Consider the following 27,912-nt stretch of genomic DNA (forward strand, 5'->3'; position numbering starts at 1 on the left):
CGCCGCCCTCCGATGGTCACTCTCGCCATTATCCGGCCGTCGTGTACTTGTAGCGGGTTTCTTAGTTAGTTGTCTGAGGAAGCGTCGTGACCGGCTGTTCCCGTGTCAGCTGGGGACGCGAGTCGTTTCCCGGCGGCAACAGCCCACGGTGCGCGTTCCGCGCCTGCCGCATTCCCAACAGAAGAGGATCGATGGGTTGGTGCAGTCGCGAGAAACATGTCTAGCTTCTCCAGCAGCGTCGACAGGCTGCGTTTGGGTTGGCGATGGGGGTGGTGATCATTCGATGTGCCGTTTCGTGTGCTGGAGCGCCGGCCTGGTGCGGCTTCCTTGCGGGTTCCGATGTGTCCCAGTGAGGTTTTCGGAATTGGGACCGATTCGTCCCACTTTCGTTTTGCATTTGTTGCGCCGTTGGCCGCGTGTACCTGGGTGGTTGTCGAGGGGGGATGAGGATCGCCGGTACGTTTCGTTCCTGGATACTCTCGAACTCTGTGGCCAACATTGTTAATTGCGCCAGACTTCTCAGTTCGTGCCTTCGCACGTACAGCTGGTACGCCGGGAGGGTGTTGTCATAGATCCGGCTAAGCTCCTTGGCGTCGTCGTACCCGGCGTGGTGCATGAGCAACCGGAGCTCGATGACGAAGTCCTTGAACGGTTCGCCCACCGTTTGTTTGCGGTCCCTGATCTGGTCTTCCAATTGCTCGAAGTACCGGGGAGGCAGAAAAAAGGCCAGGAATTCCTGGCGGAAATCGGCAAATGAGGCGCTCTGGAGTCGGCTGGTGCGGAACCAACGGTTGGTCGGTGAGGAGCTCTGCCATGGCTCGCGGCAGGTAGTTCATGTCTACCCCGTACGATAGGGCACGCTCTTCCAGTAGTTCGACGAACGACAGTGGGTCGTCCTGCCCGTCGAACTGGATTCCCCACTTTCGGATCCGTTCCGCCATCTGTGCGGCGTGACTGTAGTGTTGACCGTCTGTGGGGCCATTTCCTCCTGCTGTCGGCAAGATCCTTCTCATGGGCAAAGGCCTTGGCTCCGGGGGCGAGGGCTTGGGTAGATCTTCGACGGTTATCGATGACGGTGAGGTGCTGGCTTTGCCCTCCATGACTCAGGGAACTTGTAGGCTGATATTGGGGTCCGTCTTCCGCTTCTCTGTTGGTGCTGAGGTTTCGGGCTGGGGCGATCTGGCTCGTCCTGGCGATCTGGCGTACTGCCGCTCGAGCTCCACCAATCTGACCCAGGCATCGTGTTCGAGGGGCCCGGCGACTAATTCGGCGAAATTTCTCCGCAAATCTTCCACGTTACCCTCGCGACTGATTCCGAATTCCTCCGCGAAGGACTCCAGCTCCTCTCGGCGGCGTTTGTGTATCCAGCCGGTACTCACCCCTGGGTTGGCGACAAATTCTCCAGGGTAATACCCACTGGGCTGTTCCTCTGTATGGGATTTTATCGCTCCGATTGTTACTCGAGTTGGCTGTTTCGCTGGGCTTGCGCTTTTCCTTCACTAGGGCACTGTGTCGAGCTTCGCGGCTGACGCTTCGAATTTCTTCTCGGGGTGACGGCACTGTTCGCGTTTCTCTGTCGCTGTGTCGCGCTTTTGTCTGCTCGTTGCGCAACTCTTGCCGTTGGTATTGCGCGAGGTCGGGGTTTTCTTTGGGTTGTTCTCTAGTGTTCTTGCTCTAGTGGCCGTGGGGTTTTATTCCACAAACCCTACTTCAGGCTGAGGTAAGCTCAGTCACGTCCAGGGGTCAATCCACAAGAAATTTTTAGAAATGGATGGAACCTTAAGGGCGGAGTCGGGGGCGGCCTTTCGTAGAGAGGTGGATCGGGGCTAGAGTAGGCGTCGCTCGTCGTGTATAAGAAACGGCGTGCGTGGACTCGGGGTGGGGTAGTGTCGGTGCCTCGGCTAGTTGGAGTGAACTTACGCAATCGGGGGTAGACACCGATATTATATATTACCGATGTATATATTACAATTTCACTGACGCTCTCCGGATGACGCTGCCTGTGGGTTATGCCCAGAATCTGGTTAACAGTCAGGGTTTCCAGTGAAAGGCTGTCCGTGTCCCAAATGTTCCGGTGATAGGCATTCTTTAGGAGCTTTATGATTGCGCATAAGTCTTTGCGCTGCTTTCGGTTTTCGTCCAGCGTCTGCTATTGCTCCCCACTGACCGACTGAACGCGGTCCATGATCTTGCCGTATGCCTCCCCTTTAATTGCCGACAAGTTCGTGAACATGACGCTGTTGACATTTAGTAGGACGTCCACCCACTCTTGAAAAGTGATCAGGCGCAGCTGGAGTGGGAGGCAATCCAACCCCAGCCTCTGGGGTGGATTGTGTAGGCACTCATCTCGTCCAGCCGTTTTAGGAATGTCTTGTTCAGCTGCAGATTCATCTGAGCGCTCATGTCGTGTGCCTCAGGCAGTTTGTCCACCAGACGGTGAAAGTACTCCGTGGCTATGGGCTCAGTGCGAGCATTGCACCTGGAGTGGTCTTGGTTGCTGTAGTCCGTGAAGACACCGGATTGATTTTCGACATTCCCTGTGTCCTGGTGTAGAGCCTTTTGGCTTTGCTGATCCTTCAGCACCAGCTGTCCCGAGTTCGTGGGAGTATCCGGATTGGACAGCCCCATAGAGTTTGACTCCAAGACGATTATTCCGATTTCTTCGTCCGCATCGACTATTATTCAAAGTTTTATGTTCAAGTCAAGTTTTACTCTACGGAGAAGTGTACGTCTGCCAGGTTTTACAGTTTCGAGATCAGACGTTCACTTCGTAATGGGAATTTAAAGGTACTCGTGATGGGCGTAGCAGTAGCAGTTTTCAGGTCTACGAGCACTCGACTCGACGCTAAACAAAACGAAAACCTCTGCTCTGAAGAACTCACATGTTTTTAGTGCTTTTGTGTGCTTAGACATAATATAAAAGCTTCACTCATACCGTATTTGAATCCCGTGGTGACCCTCACAGGCTCACAGGAAGAAACACATACTGCTAATCTTCCCGTCTTGCTTCCACCTTTCCAAAAAACTAACTTCTCTTTTAGTAACCTATCAGAATGTAAGAGGCTTGCGTAGTAAGCTCAGCATTCTTTTCCGGGATAGTGTTGCATTTGCTTCCCACGTTATTGTGTTTACTGAAACCTGGTTAAAGCCGGACATTCTTAGTACCGAGGTTTTGGCAGGTCTGTACACAACTTTTAGAAAGGACCGTTCGTCTCGACGTGCAGGGGGTTCTAATTGCAGTGGACTCTTACTTCACGTCGGAACACTTCACAGTCCAAGTTCAACAGGAACTGGAATTCCTGTGTGTAAAACTGATTCTTCCCGCTTTCGCTATATTCATTACTTGCTCGTATATCCCACCTTCTTCGGATATTTCAATTTATGAGCAGCACTTGTCCGCTTTAACTGCTGTTTCTTCCTCGCTATCTGATAAAGATCGTATGATAGTTCTTGGTGACTTCAACTTGCCAGGAACTGTTTGGTCTTCGGTAAACGAGTCTAGTATCCTAGTGCCCATGTCACGACATGACTTTGTTGACGGCTTGCTTGACCTCTCCCTGTCTCAAGTCAACCATGTGAAAAATTCCTTGGGTCGATTGCTTGATCTGTGCTTTGTATCGGATCCGACCATAGTGTTGTTAACCCGAGCCCTTCCGCTCACTATAAATGAAGACGCCTACCACCCTACTTTCGAGGTGTCGCTAGATATAGGACCAACTGTATTGGATCGGTCGAGTAGGCTGCCCGAACGTGTCCGCTGCTTTCGTAAAGCCGAGTTTGCGAAGCTTAATAACCTCATTAGGGATTTTGATTGGTCCGCTTTGTACTTGTGCACTGATATCATAAAAGGCACAAACATTTTTTACAATGCTCTTGGCACATTTTTCGATTCTTGTGTCCCGCTTTCTTGTCCGACTAGATCTGGAAAACCCCCTTGGTTTACCAAAGAGTTATCCAGTCTAAAAAACTTAAAATCAAGACTTTATAAAAAATTTCAAGAAGTGGGTTCTCCTACTTCTCACTCTCGCTATGTATTAGCTCGGTCTAACTTTTCAGTTCTTAATGCTCAATGCTATAAGAACTACCTATCTCGATGCAGGATACGTTTTTCTCAGGACCCTAAACAGTTTTACAGCTTCGTAAACAGTAAGCGTAGAACGTCCGCACACCCATCCTCGCTATCATTTTGTAATACGTCGGCAAATAATGATCAGGCAATTGCCGATCTTTTTGCCCAATTCTTCCAAACCACCTATTCTGAGGAAAGCTACTCTGGTCATCCGTACCCATACGGTTTACCGAGGTCGAACGGCATTTTCAGTCCCTTGTTAAATGAATGTTCCCTACTTCATGATCTTCGACTAGTTAAGCCGGTGCTTTCACCGGGTCCAGACGGGGTTCCAGGTTGTGTACTCAGGTACTGCGCCGAGGATCTGTGTGGACCTTTGCTTAAACTATTCACCCTGTCCATTGATTCTTCTTGCTTCCCCCGATCTGGAAGGAATCGTTTATAATTTCTCTCCATAAAAAAGGTAGCAAGTCTGATGCAAAAAATTATAGAGGTATAGCAAAGTTATCCGCTATTCCTAAAATGTTTGAGAAGGTTTTAACTCCGCACTTGCAACATCTCTGCAAGTCACTTATATCTCCAACTCAGCATGGATTTATAAGGCGGCGATCAACCACCACGAACTTGTTAGAGTTTACCTCTTTCATTATTAAAGGCTTTCAATGTAACTTACAGACGGATGTTAATTACGCCGACTTTAGTAAAGCATTCGACTCTGTAAACCATTCCCTTTTAGCGCATAAACTTGACCTTTTAGGGTTTCCGCCCAACCTCCTGAGATGGATTTCTAGCTATCTTTGTTCTAGGTCTCAAAGAGTCCTCTTCAAAAACTCCCTCTCTTTACCAGTAAAGGTTTCTTCGGGAGTACCACAAGGCAGCCATCTAGGCCCCTTACTCTTCACACTCTTTATTAATGACTTACCTTCAGTATTAACATACTCTCGAGTACTTATGTATGCGGATGATGTTAAACTCTGTGTCCAGTACAAGGACATTTCATTTCATTCTCGCTTGCAATCCGATCTCAATAACTTTCAGTCATGGTGTTGTGCAAACTTGTTACACCTTAATGCCTCGAAATGCAAAGTTATGACATTTCATCGTTCTAGCCCTTTGTTGGCTCCCTACACCCTATTTGGTGGTTCTCTTGAGAGAATTACCCTGGTGGATGATCTGGGTGTTATGTTAGACCCCAAGTTAAAGTTTTCCGAACACATTTCTACCATGGTAAATAAGGCCATGGGCGTGCTTGGGTTTATAAAGAGGTGGTCAAAGGAATTTGACGACCCCTATATAACAAAGACTCTCTATGCCTCTCTTGTTCGTCCGATCTTAAAATACGGCTCCTGTGTATGGTGCCCTCAGTACAAAGTACACCAGGACCGTATAGAATCAGTACAGAAAAACTTTTTGCTCTTTGCTCCCATCTTACTCTAGTAGACTACTATTAGTAAACCTCCCATCCTTATTTAACCGTAGAAAAATGCTTGGTGTGATATTTATGCACAACTTGATCAGGGGTGACATAGACAGCCCTGATCTGTTGAGCCGCATAAGCTTCACGATTCCTATTAGACTGACTAGAAATTTTATACCGTTGTTCCTTCCACTTTGTAGATCGAATTATTCCTTGCATGAACCGTTTAGGGTCTTATGCTCGGATTATAATTCCCTCTACCATATTATATCCACCACTAATTCTCTTCCTCTTATTAAATTATTAATCCTTACACACCTTTCTATTAATTAGTAACTGTAGTGGTATTTGTATTTTGATTGCATGCTTAGTTTCTTAGTAAGTTTAGTACTAATTTTCCTCGAATGTTAGTCTAATAGCTATCTTTCTTGCATGTTCGCGTTTGGTTCGGCTACGCACCGCGCGTCATGCGGCAGCGCCCCTCGGTCGGTTGGGCGGGAGGAGGGCTGCGTTTTGCCTGGGATCCGCGCGTAACAGCCTTCTGCTGGTGTCACAAGGGCCACTTGACGGTGCAGTAACTGCATCGCCTCTTGAAAGATGCAGTCATTGCATTTCAACGTCCAAAGATCTCCCTACACCCCTGACTTGGCACTTACCATTGTACCACTTGTTCTTGCCCTGAGTTTCTTTGCATGCTCAGTGGCATGCTCAATAACTATTGAAAAATATACAAACACAAGGCACGCAGCCTCTTGTACAATACATCGCACACGAACACACACAATGTTTGAAACTTCTCTTTGGTATACTGAGACTCCTCTGAGATGTTTTAGTAAATGCACTTAATTTGTTTACTTAAATTCAATTTATCTTTTTTAATTATTCGTTTCGTCACAGCAATACAAAATCAAGAAGTTAAACGACGCACAATGGCGAGTTAGACGAAAAGAGGTGGCAAAAGTCGAAGATTTGTTTACCGCTTAGGATACAAATACAAAAACGGCTATCATAGTTTTTAAATCCTTAAAAGATCATATTGTGACCGTTTTTCGTGCGAGGTTGTGGCAGGTAAATCGTACCTGTCTTTGTGACCAGGTTTTCCATGCAAGAATTATATGTATGTAAGATTAATAATAATGTATCGTTTATTAATAGTGTTTTTCGAAAAAGAGTACAAAGTGTATGATTTAAGATGTGCAATTAATGAGTCTGTTTTTCCGACTTTTTGTTCAACTTTCTGCTTCTCCTTCCAACAACCGAATCCCGTATCGATAACCCCTTATCGGTTAGGTCTTTTAAACATCGGTTAAGTCTGGTTATATCGGTTAGGTCTTATCGATGGTATCTTAAGTTCAAATGTTAACTTAGATAAGATAGTGTTAACTGCTTGATACACTGTCCTTTACATTCGGCCCTCCTGCTCATCTTCATCTGTCCCAGATGATAATATATCATCGTTCTCTGAGACAAAACGCCATAGCTTCATATTGTCACTGCTCGTTGCTGTGATATTTGGCCCCTCGACTTGAGCAACCTTTCTGACGTCGTAGCGACCGTTCCGCTTTACCTTGGTGACTTCATATGGGCCTAGATACTCGCTGGCCAACTTGCGTCCTGCGACGAACTGCGTCCTCTTGATCGCGACCATGTCTCCTAGTCTGTAGCCGTGCTCAGGTCGTCGTTTTTTATCATAATTGCGCTTGTACACCTCATGCGCCTTCTCAATGTTTTGTTTCGCTTGGTCACGCAGTTCTTGGCGCTCGTTGTTCAACTGCGTAACCAACTACTCGTTGAGCACCTCCAATAGTCGACTTTCAGCTTGTCTGTGCATCTTTGTCCCAAAAATGACCTCGAATGGCGACGACTTCAACGTAGAATGCACATGCGAATTAATCGCCATCTGGACCTGTGGCACATGCTTGTACCACTTCGTTGACTCCTGAGCTGAGAGCTTTGCGATGATACCCAAAATTGAACGGTTCACCCGCTCGATCTGACCGTTGCCTCTCGCCACACCTGTCGTTGTACACACATGTTCGACTTTGTTCTCGTTGAGAAACTCTCTGAATGCGTTGGATGTAAACGCTGCTCCTCTGTCGCTGACTATGCGCTTGGGAAAACCAAACACAAATGACCAATCGCTCAGCCTCTTCACAACTTCTTCGTGACCTGTTGACTTAGTTGGGAACAGCCACACAAACTTGGAGAATGCATCTACCACAACAAAAATGTACTTGTATTGCTTGGCTGTCGCATCCATTGGTCCCAAATGATCAACGTGCAGCGTGAATAGTTGTTTGGCACCCTTGTCAATGCAATGAAGATAGCCTTCTTGTTTGCCCAACTTTTTGCTGAAAATTATACAACTGATACAATTTGTAATCAACTTATTTACTTTCCTATACAGAATCCACTGGGAAACTTCTCTGGGTATATCTGCTTTCGTTGTTGTCTGCTTAAACGCCGCACAGTCAGTGGCAAGATCAAATTTGATCCCCAACAGGTAGTGACGAAACTTCTTGAGTGCGAGGTATGCAGCTTTGACCTCCAAATAGTAACTGTGACTTTTGGACTCGGCTTGTGTAGTCTTTTTACTCCAATAGTAAATCGGGTGGAAATTGCCATCAGACTGCTGCAACAGAACTGCTCCGAAACCTTCTTTGGATGCATCCGTGTGGAGTTCCGTTGGCGCCTCTCGTGAGTATAAATGTAATACAGGTGCGATTACAAGCAGATTCTTTAAGGTTTGTAGCGATTGTTGCTCTGCTTCGCCAATGTCGAAAACTGCTTCCTTCCTGAGTAGATTCATGAGCGGCCGGGCAACTTGTGCATAGCCAGGGATGAACTTTCTGAAAAAGCCTGTGAGTCCCAGAAATGCTTGAACTGCTTTAATGTCTTTGGGCGTAGCAAACCGACTGACAGCTGCTGTCTTCTCTTTGCCGGGCCAGATTCTCCCGTCCTCAATGATATGGCCCAGAGAGCTAATGCGTGGCTGCATGAAGCTACATTTCTTCCACTTGATCTTTAGGCCACACTGCGCAGCTGTCTCCAGGACCAACTTCGTCTTCCTCATGCATACCTCGGGCGACGCGGCGTAAACAATTATGTCGTCCATATAAAGCTGCATAATGTCAGAGTTGATTAATTCTTGAAAAATATAGCTTACGAACCGAATGAACGCAGCTGGCGAGTTCTTGAATCCGAAAGGCGCTTTATTAAACTCGAATAATCCCTCCTTTGTGACGAAGGCCGTATACGACTTGCTTTGCTCTTCCATAGGCACATGGAAAAATCCGTTTTTAAGGTCCATTATGGTAAACCACTTAGCCGACTGCAGCTTTTCCAAGACTTCCTCCATGATCGGGACTGGGAAGCAGTCCAGCAATACCATGCTGTTTAACTTCCTGTAGTCTACGCAAACTCTAAGTGTACCATCTTTTTTCTTCACGACGACAACTCTGCTCGCTACATTTGAAGACGACTTGCGCACGATTCCTTGCTCGATCTATTCTTCGACTTGCTTCTTTACGGCACTGGCTTCGTCTGTTGATAAACGACTCGGTGAGTGATGAAACGGCTTGATTACTCCGTCGGGAACTATCTTCAGTTGGATTGGAGACTGCTTTGCAACTTCTGTGGGCATTTGGTAAATGTTTCTTATCTTCTGTTCAACGTCTTTTCGATATTGCGGCGGAGCTACAAAGGATGACTCTGACTCTGACATTATATATAAGAGCATGCTCATCTGTTGGCACAGGATCTGCGTCATGCTTCAAAAACGTGTATCCTTGCATATCAGCGACGAAACGGAACTTTTTAATGAAATCATGCCCCAAAAGTGCGTCGAAATCAATCTGGCTACTGGGGACTACTGAAAACTTCTGTGTGGTCTGCATTAAAGTATCCAACAGGCTTTGTTGATATCTGACCCAGACCGCGCAACATAGTTGTGCACTTCAAAAGTTTAACGTTTTTCATGGTCTTCAACATACTCTCTTTGATTATGGTTACATCTGACCCTGTATCCACAAGACAGTCAACAACAATGCCGTTTATTTGAATTTTTTTCATGCGACTGCGATCCAAAATGACGCGAACTTTATCAACTTTATCAGCTTCATAAGGACAGTTACGCGAAATGTGACCATTCTGATTGCACTTAAAACACTTTGTTTCGGCTTTGCAGTCTGTGACGCCCAGCGCCAGGAAGACCAAGCGCCGGCGCCACAAACACCACAACAATATCACTAGAAACACCAAGACAAGCCATGAAGACTATAAAATAAGTATTAGTAGGATAAGGAGAACATAAGCTACAAATACATGAAGACCTGCCACATAAGAAATAAATATAAATAAACAAACAATAAAAGATACATAAAACCAACCACAGCTGATCACCACCAATGGGCCCGTAGCACAGCCACCCACGGTCACACCCACAGCTGACCGCCCCAAGTGTGACCATAACCCAAGCTCCAACGGGCACACTATCAGCCGATCCGTACAAACGCGTTAGGGACCCCTCAGCACAACGCGCTAGGGACAGACCGTACGATCAGCTGCTTTTCGGAAATAAAAGGGGCTCCGCCAGAGCGATCAGCATCAGTTCGGCTCCGGCCCGTGGAGAGGTAAGCATCAGTAGCAGCCACCAGCAGCCCCAGCGATCGCATTAGACCTCCGCCACCTTTCCCCTCGGAGCGCATTCACCCTCCAGAACATTATTTCTCCTCGAAGCGCATTCACCCTCCGCAACATTATTCCTCCTCGGAGCGCATTCACCCTCCGCAACATCATTTCTCCTCGGAGCGCATTCACCCTCCGCAACATTATTTCTCCTCGGAGCGCATTCACCCTCCGCAACATTATTTCTCCTCGGAGCGCATTCACCCTCCGCAACATTATTTCTCCTCGGAGCGCATTCACCCTCTGCAACATTATTTCTCCTCGGAGCGCATTCACCCTCTGCAACATTATTTCTCCTCGGAGCGCATTCACCCTCCGCAACATCATTTCTCCTCGGAGCGCATTCACCCTCCGCAACATCATTTCTCCTCGGAGCGCATTCACCCTACGCAACATTATTTCTCCTCGGAGCGCATTCACCCTCCACAACATTAGTTCTCCTCGGAGCGCATAAACCCTCCGCAGCATTATTTATCCTCGGAGCGCATTAACCTTCCGCAACATTATTCCTCCTCGGAGCGCATTCACCTTCCGCAACATCATTTCTCCTCGGAGCGCATTCACCCTCCGCAACATTATTTCTCCTCGGAGCGCATTCACCCTCCACAACATTATTTCTCCTCGGAGCGCATTCACCCTCCGCAACATTATTTCTCCTCGGAGCGCATTCACCCTCCGCAGCATTATTTCTCCTCGGAGCGCATTCACCCTCCGCAACATTAGTTCTCCTCGGAGCGCATAAGCCCTCCGCAACATTATTTATCCTCGGAGCGCATCAACCCTCCGCAACATTATTCCTCCTCGGAGCGCATTCACCCTCCGCAACATTATTCCTCCTCGGAGCGCATTAACCCTCCGCAACATTATTTCTCCTCGTAGCCCTTTCACCCTCCGCAACATTCTTCCCCTCGGAGCGCATTAGACCTCCGCGACCTCAACCGACACCGACCAGAAGACTACCAGGACCCGCACGCAACCACCCGCCACGTGCGGCCAACCCGAAGGACGACCCCGAAGGAAGAGCCGGCAGAAAAACACCCGCGCCACTACCAAACTTTGTACCTTTAAGAACAATAAAAATAACTCTATCTCTTTTATTACCGCTCAAAGACCTCCTTATTCTTGAACCACGAGACTCTCTTTCAGCTACCACACCCAGAGATCAAACAAATTTCTGTGGAACCCGGCGCGACGAGCATACCCCGGCCGAAGCGCCGTCACAGTGGCGCCCGAGCAGGTTGTGGTAGCATAAGAAGCATAATCTCAAGGGTCAAGATGGCAAAACAATGGATAAACCAAGCAACGAAACTGGAGTTACAAAACTATTGCGAGGAATTCGGATTGGAGAAACTGGATGGACTAGAAACCCAAAAGAAACAACTACTACAATTTTCGGAGAGAACAGACCTCCCAATACATATTCGAGAGAGGCTAGAACAACTAGCAAATACCCAAACACGAGGGAGAAGCCCGAGAACCAAGAGCCCAAGGCAACGATCACCAAAAGGAGTACCACAAAAACCAACAATGGAAGAGAGCCAAGGGGAGACCAGGACAGGCAGGAAGAAATCGCTATTTCCAAAACAGATAAAGAAAGGATCACCAGAAGCAGTAGCGATAATAGAAAAAATACGCAAGTGGGAACTGATCTTTACAGGAAAAGGAGGGCTGCTAGAATTCCTGAGCAGGATGGAGGAATAAGCAGAAACCTACGGGGTAGAACCGGACCACCTCGTATTCGCAATGCCGATAATTCTGCAAGAAAGCGCACTAGACTGGTGGCACACAAAGCCAGCGCCAGTCACATCATGGGAGGATGCAAAGGTCGGATTATAAGAGAACTTCATATCCCCCAGATACCAAGAGGAGCTTGCAAAACAAGTGGCAGAGCGAAAACATGCGGAAACAGAACCAGTTCGAGACTTTATCCAAGAAATAAGGAAGTTAATGAGGTTCGGAACCTACACAGAGCAGGAAAAACTGGAAATAATATACCAGAACTGCCGGCTGCCGCTGAAACTATACGTGAAGAGGAGAGAATTCCAAACGCTGTCGGAATTCATGATCATCACAGAGGAATTCGAAAAAATTGAGACAGATGCAGGACTCTCCAAGGTTACAGCTCGCCAATGGAATTACCCACAAAACGACCAACCAGCTTGGCAAAGGACGCAATACCGACAAAGGAAATGTCAAAGATGTGGAAACTATGGGCACGAGGCCCGAACATGCAACAGGGAACCCGTACTGTACTGCTGGACCTGCAACAAACAAGGAGTACGCACAATAGACTGCTGCAGAAAACAACCGGAAAACACACAGGGCGCAGGACAAACCCGCGAATCTCCTGTGGCCCAAAACCAGCTGAGCGGGACAACACACAACTAATATTTAACAAGAACCAACTTTTAGGACGGGCCAGGATTGGATCACAACTGATGGATGTAATCATCGATACAGGGGCAACAAGATACATGATAAACGAAAGGGCGGCCGAAAAACTAAAAGAAGAAGGCATCGAAGGAGTGGAAAACAGATTAATCCGTCTCGCGGATGGGAGCACTCGGAGAACAACACGGAGAATCCAACTAACAGTAGAACTAGGGGGAAAAGAGACCACCCAATCATTCCTAATCATGACAGGGGTACCGGACACCCCCATACTAGGGATGGAATTTTTAAAGGATGCAGGCACATCAATAACATGCGGAGAAGCCACAGTAAACTTCAACGGGGAACCAAACCCAAAGAGAAAGGAGGAAAGCGCAAGAAATTCAGTAACAGAGCCGACGGACGAAGAAATCGAAAAATGGATTAAAACGGAGGGACAAAAATCCAACACTCTGGAAGGGGTGAGCTATGTTACGAAACATCGGATATTTCTGAAGGATGACAGACCAGTCAAACAGAGGTATTACCCAAGAAACCCAACGCAAATGGAAATCATCAACAAAGAGATCAGCGAACTCATAACGCAAGATCTAATAGAACCATCACACAGCCCATACAGCTCGCCGATTGTTCTCATAAAAAAGAAAACCGGAGATTGGAGGGTCTGCGTGGACTACCGACTGTTAAACGAAAAAACAGAGAAGGATGCATACCCATTACCACGGATGGACTTTATTCTACATCAGCTTAAAGAGGCTAAATACATTAGCACGCTCGACTTAAAGTCATGGTATTGGCAAATCCCAATGGAAAACCAGAGCCGACACTACACAGCCTTTACAGCTCCCGGGCGAGGATTGTACCAATGGAAGGTCATGCCATTCGGACTCACAACAGCACCTGCTACGTTCCAAAGAGTCCTAGACTAGGTAATCGGACCGGACATGGAACCATTCGCTTTCGCATACCTAGACGACATAATCGTAATTGGGCGGACGAAAGTTGAACACATGCTGAAACTACAAACGGTATTCGAACGACTACGGACAGCAAACCTACGCATTAACGCAGCAAAATGTCACTTTTTCCAAAAGAAACTTAAATACCTAGGACACATGGTGAGCGAGGAAGGAATACACACAGACCCAGATAAAGTGGCGGCCATTAAAGAACTCACCGCACCAACTACACTGAAACAGCTGCACAGTTTTTTGGGCCTGGCATCTTGGTACCGCAGATTCGTACCAGCGTACACCGAACGAGCAAAAGCTCTACAAGACCTATTAAAAAAGGGGCAAAAATTTGAGTGGGGCGAAGCACAAGAGAACAGCTTCCAAGACCTAAAGCTGTGTCTAACGGAAGCACCAATATTAGCATGCCCGGACTTCAGAAAAACATTCATACTGCAAACAGACGCAAGCAACTGCGGCCTAGGAGCGGTGTTGACCCAGGAAGATGCGGACGGAGAACATGTAATTTCCTACGCAAGCCGCAAGCTCAAAAGCGAGGAAACAAAATACTCCGCAACGGAAAAAGAAACCCTAGCCATCTACTGGGGTATACACAAGATGAGGTTCTACCTGGAAGGCTACCAATTTATCGTAATTACAGATCACCTAGCCCTCAAATGGTTAAATTCCATCGAAAGCCCATCCGGACGAGTAGCAAGATGGGCATTGGGACTGCAACCATTCTCATTCGAAATACGATATCGGAAAGGCAAGTTGAACGCAGTGGCGGACGGACTCTCCCGCTTACCACGCGAAGAAACCCGAATAGCAGAAATCGTAGAATGCGCTTGGTATCAAAACAAATGGAACCAAGTAGAGATAACACCAAAAGAAGCTATGGATTATACCATAAAACACGGAAGATTATACCGACACATACCAAGCCAAAACGACGAAGACGATCAACCCTGGAAACTGTGCGTTCCAAAACAAGAGAGACAGAGGGTACTAAACGAAAATCACACAAACCCAACAGCCGGACATCTCGGGATCAGACGCACGAAAATCAGAATAAGGCAGCGATACTTTTGGCCAGGGCTAAGCAGAGACGTAACACGATTTGTACGAACATGCGAAAGCTGCCAAAAATTTAAAGTATCGCAACAAGCAGCGGCAGGCAAAATGCTGACCAAAATCGCAAACGCACCATGGGAAACAATATGCGTCGATTTCGTGGGACCACTCCCAAGATCGCCGCACGGCAACACCGCACTAATCGTGTTTATCGATAAATTTTCGAAATGGTTGGAGGTCACACCGACAAGAAGCGCAACAGCTGACGCATTCCTAAAGGCGTTCAGAGAAAAAATACTGGCGAGGGGAGGTGCACCAAAGCGAGTGATCTCAGACAACGGCGTACAATTTACAAGCAGAAAGACGAAACAGGTAATGAAAACGTTGGGCATCACCCAACAATTCACGGCACCATACACACCACAAGAAAACCCAACCGAACGAGCGAACCGAACACTAAAGACTATGATCGCACAATTCGCGGGAGGGAAACACAACAAATGGGACGAACAACTACCAGAACTAACCCTAGCGATAAATAGCAGCAAGTCAGAAGCAACAGGGTTTAGTCCAGCATACCTGATATTCGGGAGAGAACTTAGATTGCCGGGCAACCTATTCGACGAGGTAACACTAGGGTCAGGGTTCAACAATCAAACAAACCAGGAAAACACCGACAAACGAAAACAAATAGAAACAATAGCCAGGCAAAACATGGAAGAAGCAGCAGCAAAACAAGCAAGACATTACAATTTGCGAAAGCGAGCATGGAAGCCAAAAAGAGGGGACTTAGTATGGGTACGAACGCACCCACTATCGAAAAAAATCGACAAGACAACAGCGAAACTAGAACCGAAATACACCGGTCCGTGCAAGGTACTCGAACTAACCTCTCCAGTGATCATAACAGTACAAGATACGACAACGAACAAAAAACTACGGGCACACGTCTCACAACTAAAACCAGCAAAAATAGAGGAAGCAAACACAATAACGATGCCCTCTCTCTACCTTTTCAGACAGATGGAAGATAAAGAAAATAAATTCAACATTTCGGCCCGGAAATTCAAAGAAAGGATGGCACAGGCCAGCCACAAAAACCGAGCGGCAAAACTACTATCGGCCGCCCCCCACTCAGCTCACGGATGAAAGTATCAGGAACAAAGGTGTCAGCACCCAGGTAAACAGCAACAAACAAAACGATGGAAACCACGGCAGGACACTCGAGAGAGACTCGAGGAGAACAAGTAGCAACGCACAATGAAGTAATCCCAACAAAAAAGAGGATCAGCTGGGCAAACCAGGCCAACCTACAGGAACAAACGGCACGAAGAATCAGCGAACAACGAGGCCCGGAACTTTCCTGGGCAAAACAAGTGGAAGACGAAGAGTCCGACCGGGACGTGCTAGACCTAAACCCCGAGCGGCCAACACCAGAACCGGAAACCGAGAAACCCATCCAGAGAGGCACCATCCCGGGCGAATGGGAGGTCCCGGAAAAATTCGAACTAGCGACCACGGCGATCGAACTAGTCAAAGCAAAACTCCACGACCGCCCAAAACACACGCAACGACGGTACAAACTATGGAACGAGAAACAGGAGACGTGTTAGGTGAAGATCGGCCTATTGGCGAAGCTCCACTGGGAAAGGAGAGGGGAGTGTGACGCCCAGCGCCAGGAAGACCAAGCGCCGGCGCCACAAACACCACAACAATATCACTAGAACCACAAAGACAAGCCATGAAGACTATAAAATAAGTATTAGTAGGATAAGGAGAACATAAGCTACAAATACATGAAGACCTGCCACATAAGAAATAAATATAAATAAACAAACAATAAAAGATACATAAAACCAACCACAGCTGATCACCACCAATGGGCCCGTAGCACAGCCACCCACGGTCACACCCACAGCTGACCGCCCCAAGTGTGACCATAACCCAAGCTCCAACGGGCACACTATCAGCCGATCCGTACAAACGCGTTAGGGACCCCTCAGCACAACGCGCTAGGGACAGACCGTACGATCAGCTGCTTTTCGGAAATAAAAGGGGCTCCGCCAGAGCGATCAGCACCAGTTCGGCTCCGGCCCGTGGAGAGGTAAGCATCAGTAGCAGCCACCAGCAGCCTCAGCGATCCTCCAATCCTCCTCGGAGCGCATTAAACCTCCGCCACCTTTCCCCTCGGAGCGCATTCACCCTCCGCAACATTATTTCTCCTCGGAGCGCATAAACCCTCCGCAGCATTATTTATCCTCGGAGCGCATTCACCCTCCGCAACATTATTTCTCCTCGGAGCGCATTCACCCTCCGCAACATTATTCCTCCTCGGAGCGCATAAACCCTCCGCAGCATTATTTATCCTCGGAGCGCATTCACCCTCCGCAACATTATTTCTCCTCGGAGCGCATTCACCCTCCGCAACATTATTTCTCCTCGGAGCGCATTCACCCTCCGCAACATTATTTCTCCTCGGAGCGCATTCACCCTCCGCAACATTAATTCTCCTCGGAGCGCATTAAACCTCCGCAACATTATTTCTCCTCGGAGCGCATTCACCCTCCGCAACATTATTCCTCCTCGGAGCGCATAAACCCTCCGCAGCATTATTTATCCTCGGAGCGCATTCACCCTCCGCAACATTATTTCTCCTCGGAGCGCATTCACCCTCCGCAACATCATTTATCCTCGGAGCGCATTCACCCTCCGCAACATTATTTCTGCTCGGAGCGCATTCACCCTCCGCAACATTATCTCTCCTCGGAGCGCATTCACCCTCCGCAACATTAATTCTCCTCGGAGCGCATTAAACCTCCGCAACATTATTTCTCCTCGGAGCGCATTCACCCTCCGCAACATTATTCCTCCTCGGAGCGCATAAACCCTCCGCAGCATTATTTATCCTCGGAGCGCATTCACCCTCCGCAACATTATTCCTCCTCGGAGCGCATTAACCCTCCGCAACATTATTTCTCCTCGGAGCGCATTCACCCTCCGCAACATTATTCCTCCTCGGAGCGCATAAACCCTCCGCAGCATTATTTATCCTCGGAGCGCATTCACCCTCCGCAACATTATTTCTCCTCGGAGCGCATTCACGCTCCGCAACATTATTTCTCCTCGGAGCGCATTCACCCTCCGCAACATCATTTCTCCTCGGAGCGCATTCACCCTCCGCAACATTATTTCTCCTCGGAGCACATTCACCCTCCGCAACATTATTTCTCCTCGGAGCGCATTCACCCTCCGCAACATTATTTCTCCTCGGAGCGCATTCACCCTCCGCAACATTATTCCTCCTCGGAGCGCATAAACCCTCCGCAGCATTATTTATCCTCGGAGCGCATTCACCCTCCGCAACATTATTTCTCCTCGGAGCGCATTCACCCTCCGCAACATTATTTCTCCTCGGAGCGCATTCACCCTCCGCAACATTATTTCTCCTCGGAGCGCATTCACCCTCCGCAACATTAATTCTCCTCGGAGCGCATTAAACCTCCGCAACATTATTTCTCCTCGGAGCGCATTCACCCTCCGCAACATTATTCCTCCTCGGAGCGCATAAACCCTCCGCAGCATTATTTATCCTCGGAGCGCATTCACCCTCCGCAACATTATTCCTCCTCGGAGCGCATTAACCCTCCGCAACATTATTTCTCCTCGGAACGCATTCACCCTCCGCAACATCATTTCTCCTCGGAGCGCATTCACCCTCCGCAACATTATTTCTCCTCGGAGCGCATTCACCCTCCGCAACATTATTTCTCCTCGGAGCGCATTAACCCTCCGCAACAATATTCCTCCTCGGAGCGCATTAACCCTCCGCAACATTATTTCTCCTCGGAGCGCATTCACCCTCCGCAACATTATTTATCCTCGGAGCGCATTCACCCTCCGCAACATTATTTCTCCTCGGAGCGCATTCACCCTCCGCAACATCATTTATCCTCGGAGCGCATTCACCCTCCGCAACATTATTTCTGCTCGGAGCGCATTCACCCTCCGCAACATTATCTCTCCTCGGAGCGCATTCACCCTCCGCAACATTATTTCTCCTCGGAGCGCATTAACCCTCCGCAACACTAGTTCTCCTCGGAGCGCATAAACCCTCCGCAACATTATTTATCCTCGGAGCGCATTAACCCTCCGCAACATTATTCCTCCTCGGAGCGCATTCACCCTCCGCAACATCATTTCTCCTCGGAGCGCATTCACCCTCCGCAACATTATTTCTCCTCGGAGCGCATTCACCCTCCGCAACATTATTTCTCCTCGGAGCGCATTCACCCCCCGCAACATTATTTCTCCTCGGAGCGCATTCACCCTCCGCAACATTATTCCTCCTCGGAGCGCATAAACCCTCCGCAGCATTATTTATCCTCGGAGCGCATTCACCCTCCGCAACATTATTTCTCCTCGGAGCGCATTCCCCCTCCGCAACATTATTTCTCCTCGGAGCGCATTCACCCTCCGCAACATTATTTCTCCTCGGAGCGCATTCACCCTCCGCAACATTAATTCTCCTCGGAGCGCATTAAACCTCCGTAACATTATTTATCCTCGGAGCGCATTCACCCTCCGCAACATTATTCCTCCTCGGAGCGCATAAACCCTCCGCAGCATTATTTATCCTCGGAGCGCATTCACCCTCCGCAACATTATTCCTCCTCGGAGCGCATTAACCCTCCGCAACATTATTTCTCCTCGGAGCGCATTCACCCTCCGCAACATCATTTCTCCTCGGAGCGCATTCACCCTCCGCAACATTATTTCTCCTCGGAGCGCATTCACCCTCCGCAACATTATTTCTCCTCGGAGCGCATTAACCCTCCGCAACATTATTCCTCCTCGGAGCGCATTCACCCTCCGCAACATTATTCCTCCTCGGAGCGCATTAACCCTCCGCAACATTATTTCTCCTCGGAGCGCATTCACCCTCCGCAACATTATTTCTCCTCGGAGCGCATTCACCCTCCACAACATTATTTCTCCTCGGAGCGCATTCACCCTCCGCAACATTATTTCTCCTCGGAGCGCATTCACCCTCCGCAACATCATTTATCCTCGGAGCGCATTCACTCTCCGCAACATTATTTCTCCTCGGAGCGCATTCACCCTCCGCAACATTATCTCTCCTCGGAGCGCATTCACCCTCCGCAACATTATTTCTCCTCGGAGCGCATTAACCCTCCGCAACACTAGTTCTCCTCGGAGCGCATAAACCCTCCGCAACATTATTTATCCTCGGAGCGCATTAACCCTCCGCAACATTATTCCTCCTCGGAGCGCATTCACCCTCCGCAACATTATTCCTCCTCGGAGCGCATTAACCCTCCGCAACATTATTTCTCCTCGGAGCGCATTCACCCTCCGCAACATTCTTCCCCTCGGAGCGCATTAGACCTCCGCGACCTCAACCGACACCGACCAGAAGACTACCAGGACCCGCACGCAACCATCTGCCACGTGCGGCCAACCCGAAGGACGACCCCGAAGGAAGAGCCGGCAGAAAAACACCGGCGCCACTACCAAACTTTGTACCTTTAAGAACAATAAAAATAACTCTATCTCTTTTATTACCGCTCAAAGACCTCCTTATTCTTGAACCACGAGACTCTCTTTCAGCTACCACACCCAGAGATCAAACAAATTTCTGTGGAACCCGGCGCGACGAGCATACCCCGGCCGAAGCGCCGTCACAGTGGCGCCCGAGCAGGTTGTGGTAGCATAAGAAGCATAATCTCAAAGGTCAAGATGGCAAAACAATGGATAAACCAAGCAACGAAACTGGAGTTACAAAACTATTGCGAGGAATTCGGATTGGAGATTCTGGATGGACTAGAAACCCAAAAGAAACAACTACTACAATTTTCGGAGAGAACAGACCTCCCAATACATATTCGAGAGAGGCTAGAACAACTAGCAAATACCCAAACACGAGGGAGAAGCCCGAGAACCAAGAGCCCAAGGCAACGATCACCAAAAGGAGTACCACAAAAACCAACAATGGAAGAGAGCCAAGGGGAGACCAGGACAGGCAGGAAGAAATCGCTATTTCCAAAACAGATAAAGAAAGGATCACCAGAAGCAGTAGCGATAATAGAAAAAATACGCAAGTGGGAACTGATCTTTACAGGAAAAGGAGGGCTGCTAGAATTCCTGAGCAGGATGGAGGAATAAGCAGAAACCTACGGGGTAGAACCGGACCACCTCGTATTCGCAATGCCGATAATTCTGGAAGAAAGCGCACTAGACTGGTGGCACACAAAGCCAGCGCCAGTCACATCATGGGAGGATGCAAAGGTCGGACTAAAAGAGAACTTCATATCCCCCAGATACCAAGAGGAGCTTGCAAAACAAGTGGCAGAGCGAAAACATGCGGAAACAGAACCAGTTCGAGACTTTATCCAAGAAATAAGGAAGTTAATGAGGTTCGGAACCTACACAGAGCAGGAAAAACCGGAAATAATATACCAGAACTGCCGGCTGCCGCTGAAACTATACGTGAAGAGGAGAGAATTCCAAACGCTGTCGGAATTCATGATCATCACAGAGGAATTCGAAAAAATTGAGACAGATGCAGGACTCTCCAAGGTTTCAGGTCGCCAATGGAATTACCCACAAAACGACCAACCAGCTTGGCAAAGGACGCAATACCGACAAAGGAAATGTCAAAGATGTGGAAACTATGGGCACGAGGCCCGAACATGCAACAGGGAACCCGTACTGTACTGCTGTACCTGCAACAAACAAGGAGTACGCACAATAGACTGCTGCAGAAAACAACCGGAAAACACACAGGGCGCAGGACCAACCCGCGAATCTCCTGTGGCCCAAAACCAGCTGAGCGGGACAACACACAACTAATATTTAACAAGAACCAACTTTTAGGACGGGCCAGGATTGGATCACAACTGATGGATGTAATCATCGATACAGGGGCAACAAGATGCATGATAAACGAAAGGGCACCGAAAAACTAAAAGAAGAAGGCATCGAAGGAGTGGAAAACAGATTAATCCGTCTCGCGGATGGGAGCACTCGGAGAACAACACGGAGAATCCAACTAACAGTAGAACTAGGGGGAAAAGAGACCACCCAATCATTCCTAATCATGACAGGGGTACCGGACACCCCCATACTAGGGATGGCATTTTTAAAGGATGCAGGCACATCAATAACATGCGGAGAAGCCACAGTAAACTTCAACGGGGAACCAAACCCAAAGAGAAAGGAGGAAAGCGCAAGAAATTCAGTAACAGAGCCGACGGACGAAGAAATCGAAAAATGGATTAAAACGGAGGTACAAAAATCCAACACTCTGGAAGGGGTGAGCAATGTTACGAAACATCGGATATTTCTGAAGGATGACAGACCAGTCAAACAGAGGTATTACCCAAGAAACCCAACGCAAATGGAAATCATCAACAAAGAGATCAGCGAACTCATAACGCAAGATCTAATAGAACCATCACACAGCCCATACAGCTCGCCGATTGTTCTCATAAAAAAGAAAACCGGAGATTGGAGGGTCTGCGTGGACTACCGACTGTTAAACGAAAAAACAGAGAAGGATGCATACCCATTACCACGGATGGACTTTATTCTACATCAGCTTAAAGAGGCTAAATACATTAGCACGCTCGACTTAAAGTCAGGGTATTGGCAAATCCCAATGGAAAAACAGAGCCGACACTACACAGCCTTTACAGCTCCCGGGCGAGGATTGTACCAATGGAAGGTCATGCCATTCGGACTCACAACAGCACCTGCTACGTTCCAAAGAGTCCTAGACTAGGTAATCGGACCGGACATGGAACCATTCGCTTTCGCATACCTAGACGACATAATCGTAATTGGGCGGACGAAAGTTGAACACATGCTGAAACTACAAACGGTATTCGAACGACTACGGACAGCAAACCTACGCATTAACGCAGCAAAATGTCACTTTTTCCAAAAGAAACTTAAATACCTAGGACACATGGTGAGCGAGGAAGGAATACACACAGACCCAGATAAAGTGGCGGCCATTAAAGAACTCACCGCACCAACTACACTGAAACAGCTGCACAGTTTTTTTGGCCTGGCATCTTGGTACCGCAGATTCGTACCAGCGTACACCGAACGAGCAAAAGCTCTACAAGACCTATTAAAAAAGGGGCAAAAATTTGAGTGGGGCGAAGCACAAGTGAACAGTTTCCAAGACCTAAAGCTGTGTCTAACGGAAGCATCAATATTAGCATGCCCGGACTTCAGAAAAACATTCATACTGCAAACAGACGCAAGCGACTGCGGCCTAGGAGCGGTGTTGACCCAGGAAGATGCGGACGGAGAACATGTAATTTCCTACGCAAGCCGCAAGCACAAAAGCGAGGAAACAAAATACTCCGCAACGGAAAAAGAAACCCTAGCCATCTACTGGGGTATACACAAGATGAGGTTCTACCTGGAAGGCTACCAATTTATCGTAATTACAGATCACCTAGCCCTCAAATGGTTAAATTCCATCGAAAGCCCATCCGGACGAGTAGCAAGATGGGCATTGGGACTGCAACCATTCTCATTCGAAATACGATATCGGAAAGGCAAGTTGAACGCAGTGGCGGACGGACTCTCCCGCTTACCACGCGAAGAAACCCGAATAGCAGAAATCGTAGAATGCGCTTGGTATCAAAACAAATGGAACCAAGTAGAGATAACACCAAAAGAAGCTATGGATTATACCATAAAACACGGAAGATTATACCGACACATACCAAGCCAAAACGACGAAGACGATCAACCCTGGAAACTGTGCGTTCCAAAACAAGAGAGACAGAGGGTACTAAACGAAAATCACACAAACCCAACAGCCAGACATCTCGGGATCAGACGCACGAAAATCAGAATAAGGCAGCGATACTTTTGGCCAGGGCTAAGCAGAGACGTAACACGATTCGTACGAACATGCGAAAGCTGCCAAAAATTTAAGGTATCGCAACAAGCAGCGGCAGGCAAAATGCTGACCAAAATCGCAAACGCACCATGGGAAACAATATGCGTCGATTTCGTGGGACCACTCCCAAGATCGCCGCACGGCAACACCGCACTAATCGTGTTTATCGATAAATTTTCGAAATGGGTGGAGGTCACACCGACAAGAAGCGCAACAGCTGACGCATTCCTAAAGGCGTTCAGAGAAAAAATACTGGCGAGGGGAGGTGCACCAAAGCGAGTGATCTCAGACAACGGCGTACAATTTACAAGCAGAAAGACGAAACAGGTAATGAAAACGTGGGGCATCACCCAACAATTCACGGCACCATACACACCACAAGAAAACCCAACCGAACGAGCGAACCGAACACTAAAGACGATGATCGCACAATTCGCGGGAGGGAAACACAACAAATGGGACGAACAACTACCAGAACTAACCCTAGCGATAAATAGCAGCAAGTCAGAAGCAACAGGATTTAGTCCAGCATACCTGATATTCGGGAGAGAACTTAGATTGCCGGGCAACCTATTCGACGAGGTAACACTAGGGTCAGGGTTCAACAATCAAACAAACCAGGAAAACACCGACAAACGAAAACAAACAGAAACAATAGCAAGGAAAAACATGGAAGAAGCAGCAGCAAAACAAGCAAGACATTACAATTTGCGAAAGCGAGCATGGAAGCCAAAAAGAGGGGACTTAGTATGGGTACGAACGCACCCACTATCGAAAAAAATCGACAAGACAACAGCGAAACTAGAACCGAAATACACCGGTCCGTGCAAGGTACTCGACCTAACCTCTCCAGTGATCATAACAGTACAAGATACGACAACGAACAAAAAACTACGGGCACACGTCTCACAACTATAACCAGCAAAAATAGAGGAAGCAAACACAATAACGATGCCCTCTCTGTACCTTTTCAGACAGATGGAAAATAAAGAAGATAAATTCAACATTTCGGCCCGGAAATTCAAAGAAAGGATGGCACAGGCCAGCCACAAAAACCGAGCGGCAAAACTACTATCGGCCGCCCCCCCACTCAGCTCACGGATGAAAGTATCAGGAACAAAGGTGTCAGCACCCAGGTAAACAGCAACAAACAAAACGATGGAAACCACGGCAGGACACTCGAGAGAGACTCGAGGAGAACAAGTAGCAACGCACAATGAAGTAATCCCAACAAAAAAGAGGATCAGCTGGGCAAACCAGGCCAACCTACAGGAACAAACGGCACGAAGAATCAGCGAACAACGAGGCCCGGAACTTTCCTGGGCAAAACAAGTGGAAGACGAAGAGTCCGACCGGGACGTGCTAGACCTAAGCCCCGAGCGGCCAACACCAGAACCGGAAACCCAGAAACCCATCCAGAGAGGCACCATCCCGGGCGAATGGGAGGTCCCGGAAAAATTCGAACTAGCGACCACGGCGATCGAACTAGTCAAAGCAAAACTCCACGACCGCCCAAAACACACGCAACGACGGTACAAACTATGGAACGAGAAACAGGAGACGTGTTGGGTGAAGATCGGCCGAGCTGGAGATGTCCGCATCAGCGCATGGTTCCAAACAAAGTCAATTGGCGAAGCTCCACTGGGAAAGGAGAGGGGAGTGTGACGCCCAGCGCCAGGAAGACCAAGCGCCGGCGCCACAAACACCACAACAATATCACTAGAAACACCAAGACAAGCCATGAAGACTATAAAATAAGTATTAGTAGGATAAGGAGAACATAAGCTACAAATACATGAAGACCTGCCACATAAGAAATAAATATAAATAAACAAACAATAAAAGATACATAAAACCAACCACAGCTGATCACCACCAATGGGCCCGTAGCACAGCCACCCACGGTCACACCCACAGCTGACCGCCCCAAGTGTGACCATAACCCAAGCTCCAACGGGCACACTAGCAGCCGATCCGTACAAAAGCGTTAGGGACCCCTCAGCACCGAACACTAAAGACGATGATCGCACAATTCGCGGGAGGGAAACACAACAAATGGGACGAACAACTACCAGAACTAACCCTAGCGATAAATAGCAGCAAGTCAGAAGCAACAGGATTTAGTCCAGCATACCTGATATTCGGGAGAGAACTTAGATTGCCGGGCAACCTATTCGACGAGGTAACACTAGGGTCAGGGTTCAACAATCAAACAAACCAGGAAAACACCGACAAACGAAAACAAACAGAAACAATAGCAAGGAAAAACATGGAAGAAGCAGCAGCAAAACAAGCAAGACATTACAATTTGCGAAAGCGAGCATGGAAGCCAAAAAGAGGGGACTTAGTATGGGTACGAACGCACCCACTATCGAAAAAAATCGACAAGACAACAGCGAAACTAGAACCGAAATACACCGGTCCGTGCAAGGTACTCGAACTAACCTCTCCAGTGATCATAACAGTACAAGATACGACAACGAACAAAAAACTACGGGCACACGTCTCACAACTAAAACCAGCAAAAATAGAGGAAGCAAACACAATAACGATGCCCTCTCTCTACCTTTTCAGACAGATGGAAAATAAAGAAGATAAATTCAACATTTCGGCCCGGAAATTCAAAGAAAGGATGGCACAGGCCAGCCACAAAAACCGAGCGGCAAAACTACTATCGGCCGCCCCCCCACTCAGCTCACGGATGAAAGTATCAGGAACAAAGGTGTCAGCACCCAGGTAAACAGCAACAAACAAAACGATGGAAACCACGGCAGGACACTCGAGAGAGACTCGAGGAGAACAAGTAGCAACGCACAATGAAGTAATCCCAACAAAAAAGAGGATCAGCTGGGCAAACCAGGCCAACCTACAGGAACAAACGGCACGAAGAATCAGCGAACAACGAGGCCCGGAACTTTCCTGGGCAAAACAAGTGGAAGACGAAGAGTCCGACCGGGACGTGCTAGACCTAAACCCCGAGCGGCCAACACCAGAACCGGAAACCGAGAAACCCATCCAGAGAGGCACCATCCCGGGCGAATGGGAGGTCCCGGAAAAATTCGAACTAGCGACCACGGCGATCGAACTAGTCAAAGCAAAACTCCACGACCGCCCAAAACACACGCAACGACGGTACAAACTATGGAACGAGAAACAGGAGACGTGTTAGGTGAAGATCGGCCGAGCTGGAGATGTCCGCATCAGCGCATGGTTCCAAACAAAGTCTATTGGCGAAGCTCCACTGGGAAAGGAGAGGGGAGTGTGACGCCCAGCGCCAGGAAGACCAAGCGCCGGCGCCACAAACACCACAACAATATCACTAGAAACACCAAGACAAGCCATGAAGACTATAAAATAAGTATTAGTAGGATAAGGAGAACATAAGCTACAAATACATGAAGACCTGCCACATAAGAAATAAATATAAATAAACAAACAATAAAAGATACATAAAACCAACCACAGCTGATCACCACCAATGGGCCCGTAGCACAGCCACCCACGGTCACACCCACAGCTGACCGCCCCAAGTGTGACCATAACCCAAGCTCCAACGGGCACACTATCAGCCGATCCGTACAAACGCGTTAGGGACCCCTCGGCACAACGCGCTAGGGACAGACCGTACGATCAGCTGCTTTTCGGAAATAAAAGGGGCTCCGCCAGAGCGATCAGCACCAGTTCGGCTCCGGCCCGTGGAGAGGTAAGCATCAGTAGCAGCCACCAGCAGCCTCAGCGATCCTCCAATCCTCCTCGGAGCGCATTAAACCTCCGCCACCTTTCCCCTCGGAGCGCATTCACCCTCCGCAACATTATTTCTCCTCGGAGCGCATTCACGCTCCGCAACATTATTTCTCCTCGGAGCGCATTCACCCTCCGCAACATCATTTCTCCTCGGAGCGCATTCACCCTCCGCAACATTATTTCTCCTCGGAGCGCATTCACCCTCCGCAACATTATTTCTCCTCGGAGCGCATTCACCCTCCGCAACATTATTCCTCCTCGGAGCGCATAAACCCTCCGCAGCATTATTTATCCTCGGAGCGCATTCACCCTCCGCAACATTATTTCTCCTCGGAGCGCATTCACCCTCCGCAACATTATTTCTCCTCGGAGCGCATTCACCCTCCGCAACATTATTTCTCCTCGGAGCGCATTCACCCTCCGCAACATTAATTCTCCTCGGAGCGCATTAAACCTCCGCAACATTATTTCTCCTCGGAGCGCATTCACCCTCCGCAACATTATTCCTCCTCGGAGCGCATAAACCCTCCGCAGCATTATTTATCCTCGGAGCGCATTCACCCTCCGCAACATTATTCCTCCTCGGAGCGCATTAACCCTCCGCAACATTATTTCTCCTCGGAGCGCATTCACCCTCCGC

At 48.3% G+C, this 27,912-nt stretch overlaps 2 protein-coding genes across 3 annotated transcripts; one reads left to right on the forward strand and one right to left on the reverse strand.

Annotated features, from left to right (window-relative positions):
* Positions 1-2,280: 2,280 nt before the first annotated feature.
* LOC117191719 lies at positions 2,281-2,628 on the reverse strand. The gene has a single exon (XM_033396505.1). It carries the CDS (start codon positions 2,626-2,628, stop codon positions 2,281-2,283), a length of 348 nt encoding a protein of 115 aa, XP_033252396.1.
* A 20,827-nt stretch (positions 2,629-23,455) lies between these two features.
* LOC117191933 lies at positions 23,456-25,472 on the forward strand. Of its 2 annotated transcripts, none has more exons than XR_004474115.1 (2): positions 23,456-24,359; positions 24,503-25,472. XR_004474115.1 is itself a non-coding variant. In XM_033396681.1 (2 exons), the coding sequence occupies exon 2, from the start codon at positions 24,687-24,689 to the stop codon at positions 25,191-25,193; it is 507 nt and encodes a 168-aa protein (XP_033252572.1). In that variant the 5' UTR covers positions 23,456-23,855; positions 24,503-24,686; the 3' UTR covers positions 25,194-25,468. The 2 variants fall into 2 exon arrangements, 1 of the variants encoding a protein (XP_033252572.1); XM_033396681.1 differs by having other exon boundaries at positions 23,456-23,855; positions 24,503-25,468.
* The last annotated feature ends 2,440 nt before the right edge of the window (positions 25,473-27,912 follow it).

This window comes from Drosophila miranda (assembly GCF_003369915.1).
Source record: "Drosophila miranda strain MSH22 chromosome Y unlocalized genomic scaffold, D.miranda_PacBio2.1 Contig_Y1_pilon, whole genome shotgun sequence".
Classification (NCBI taxonomy): Eukaryota; Metazoa; Arthropoda; class Insecta; order Diptera; family Drosophilidae; genus Drosophila; species Drosophila miranda.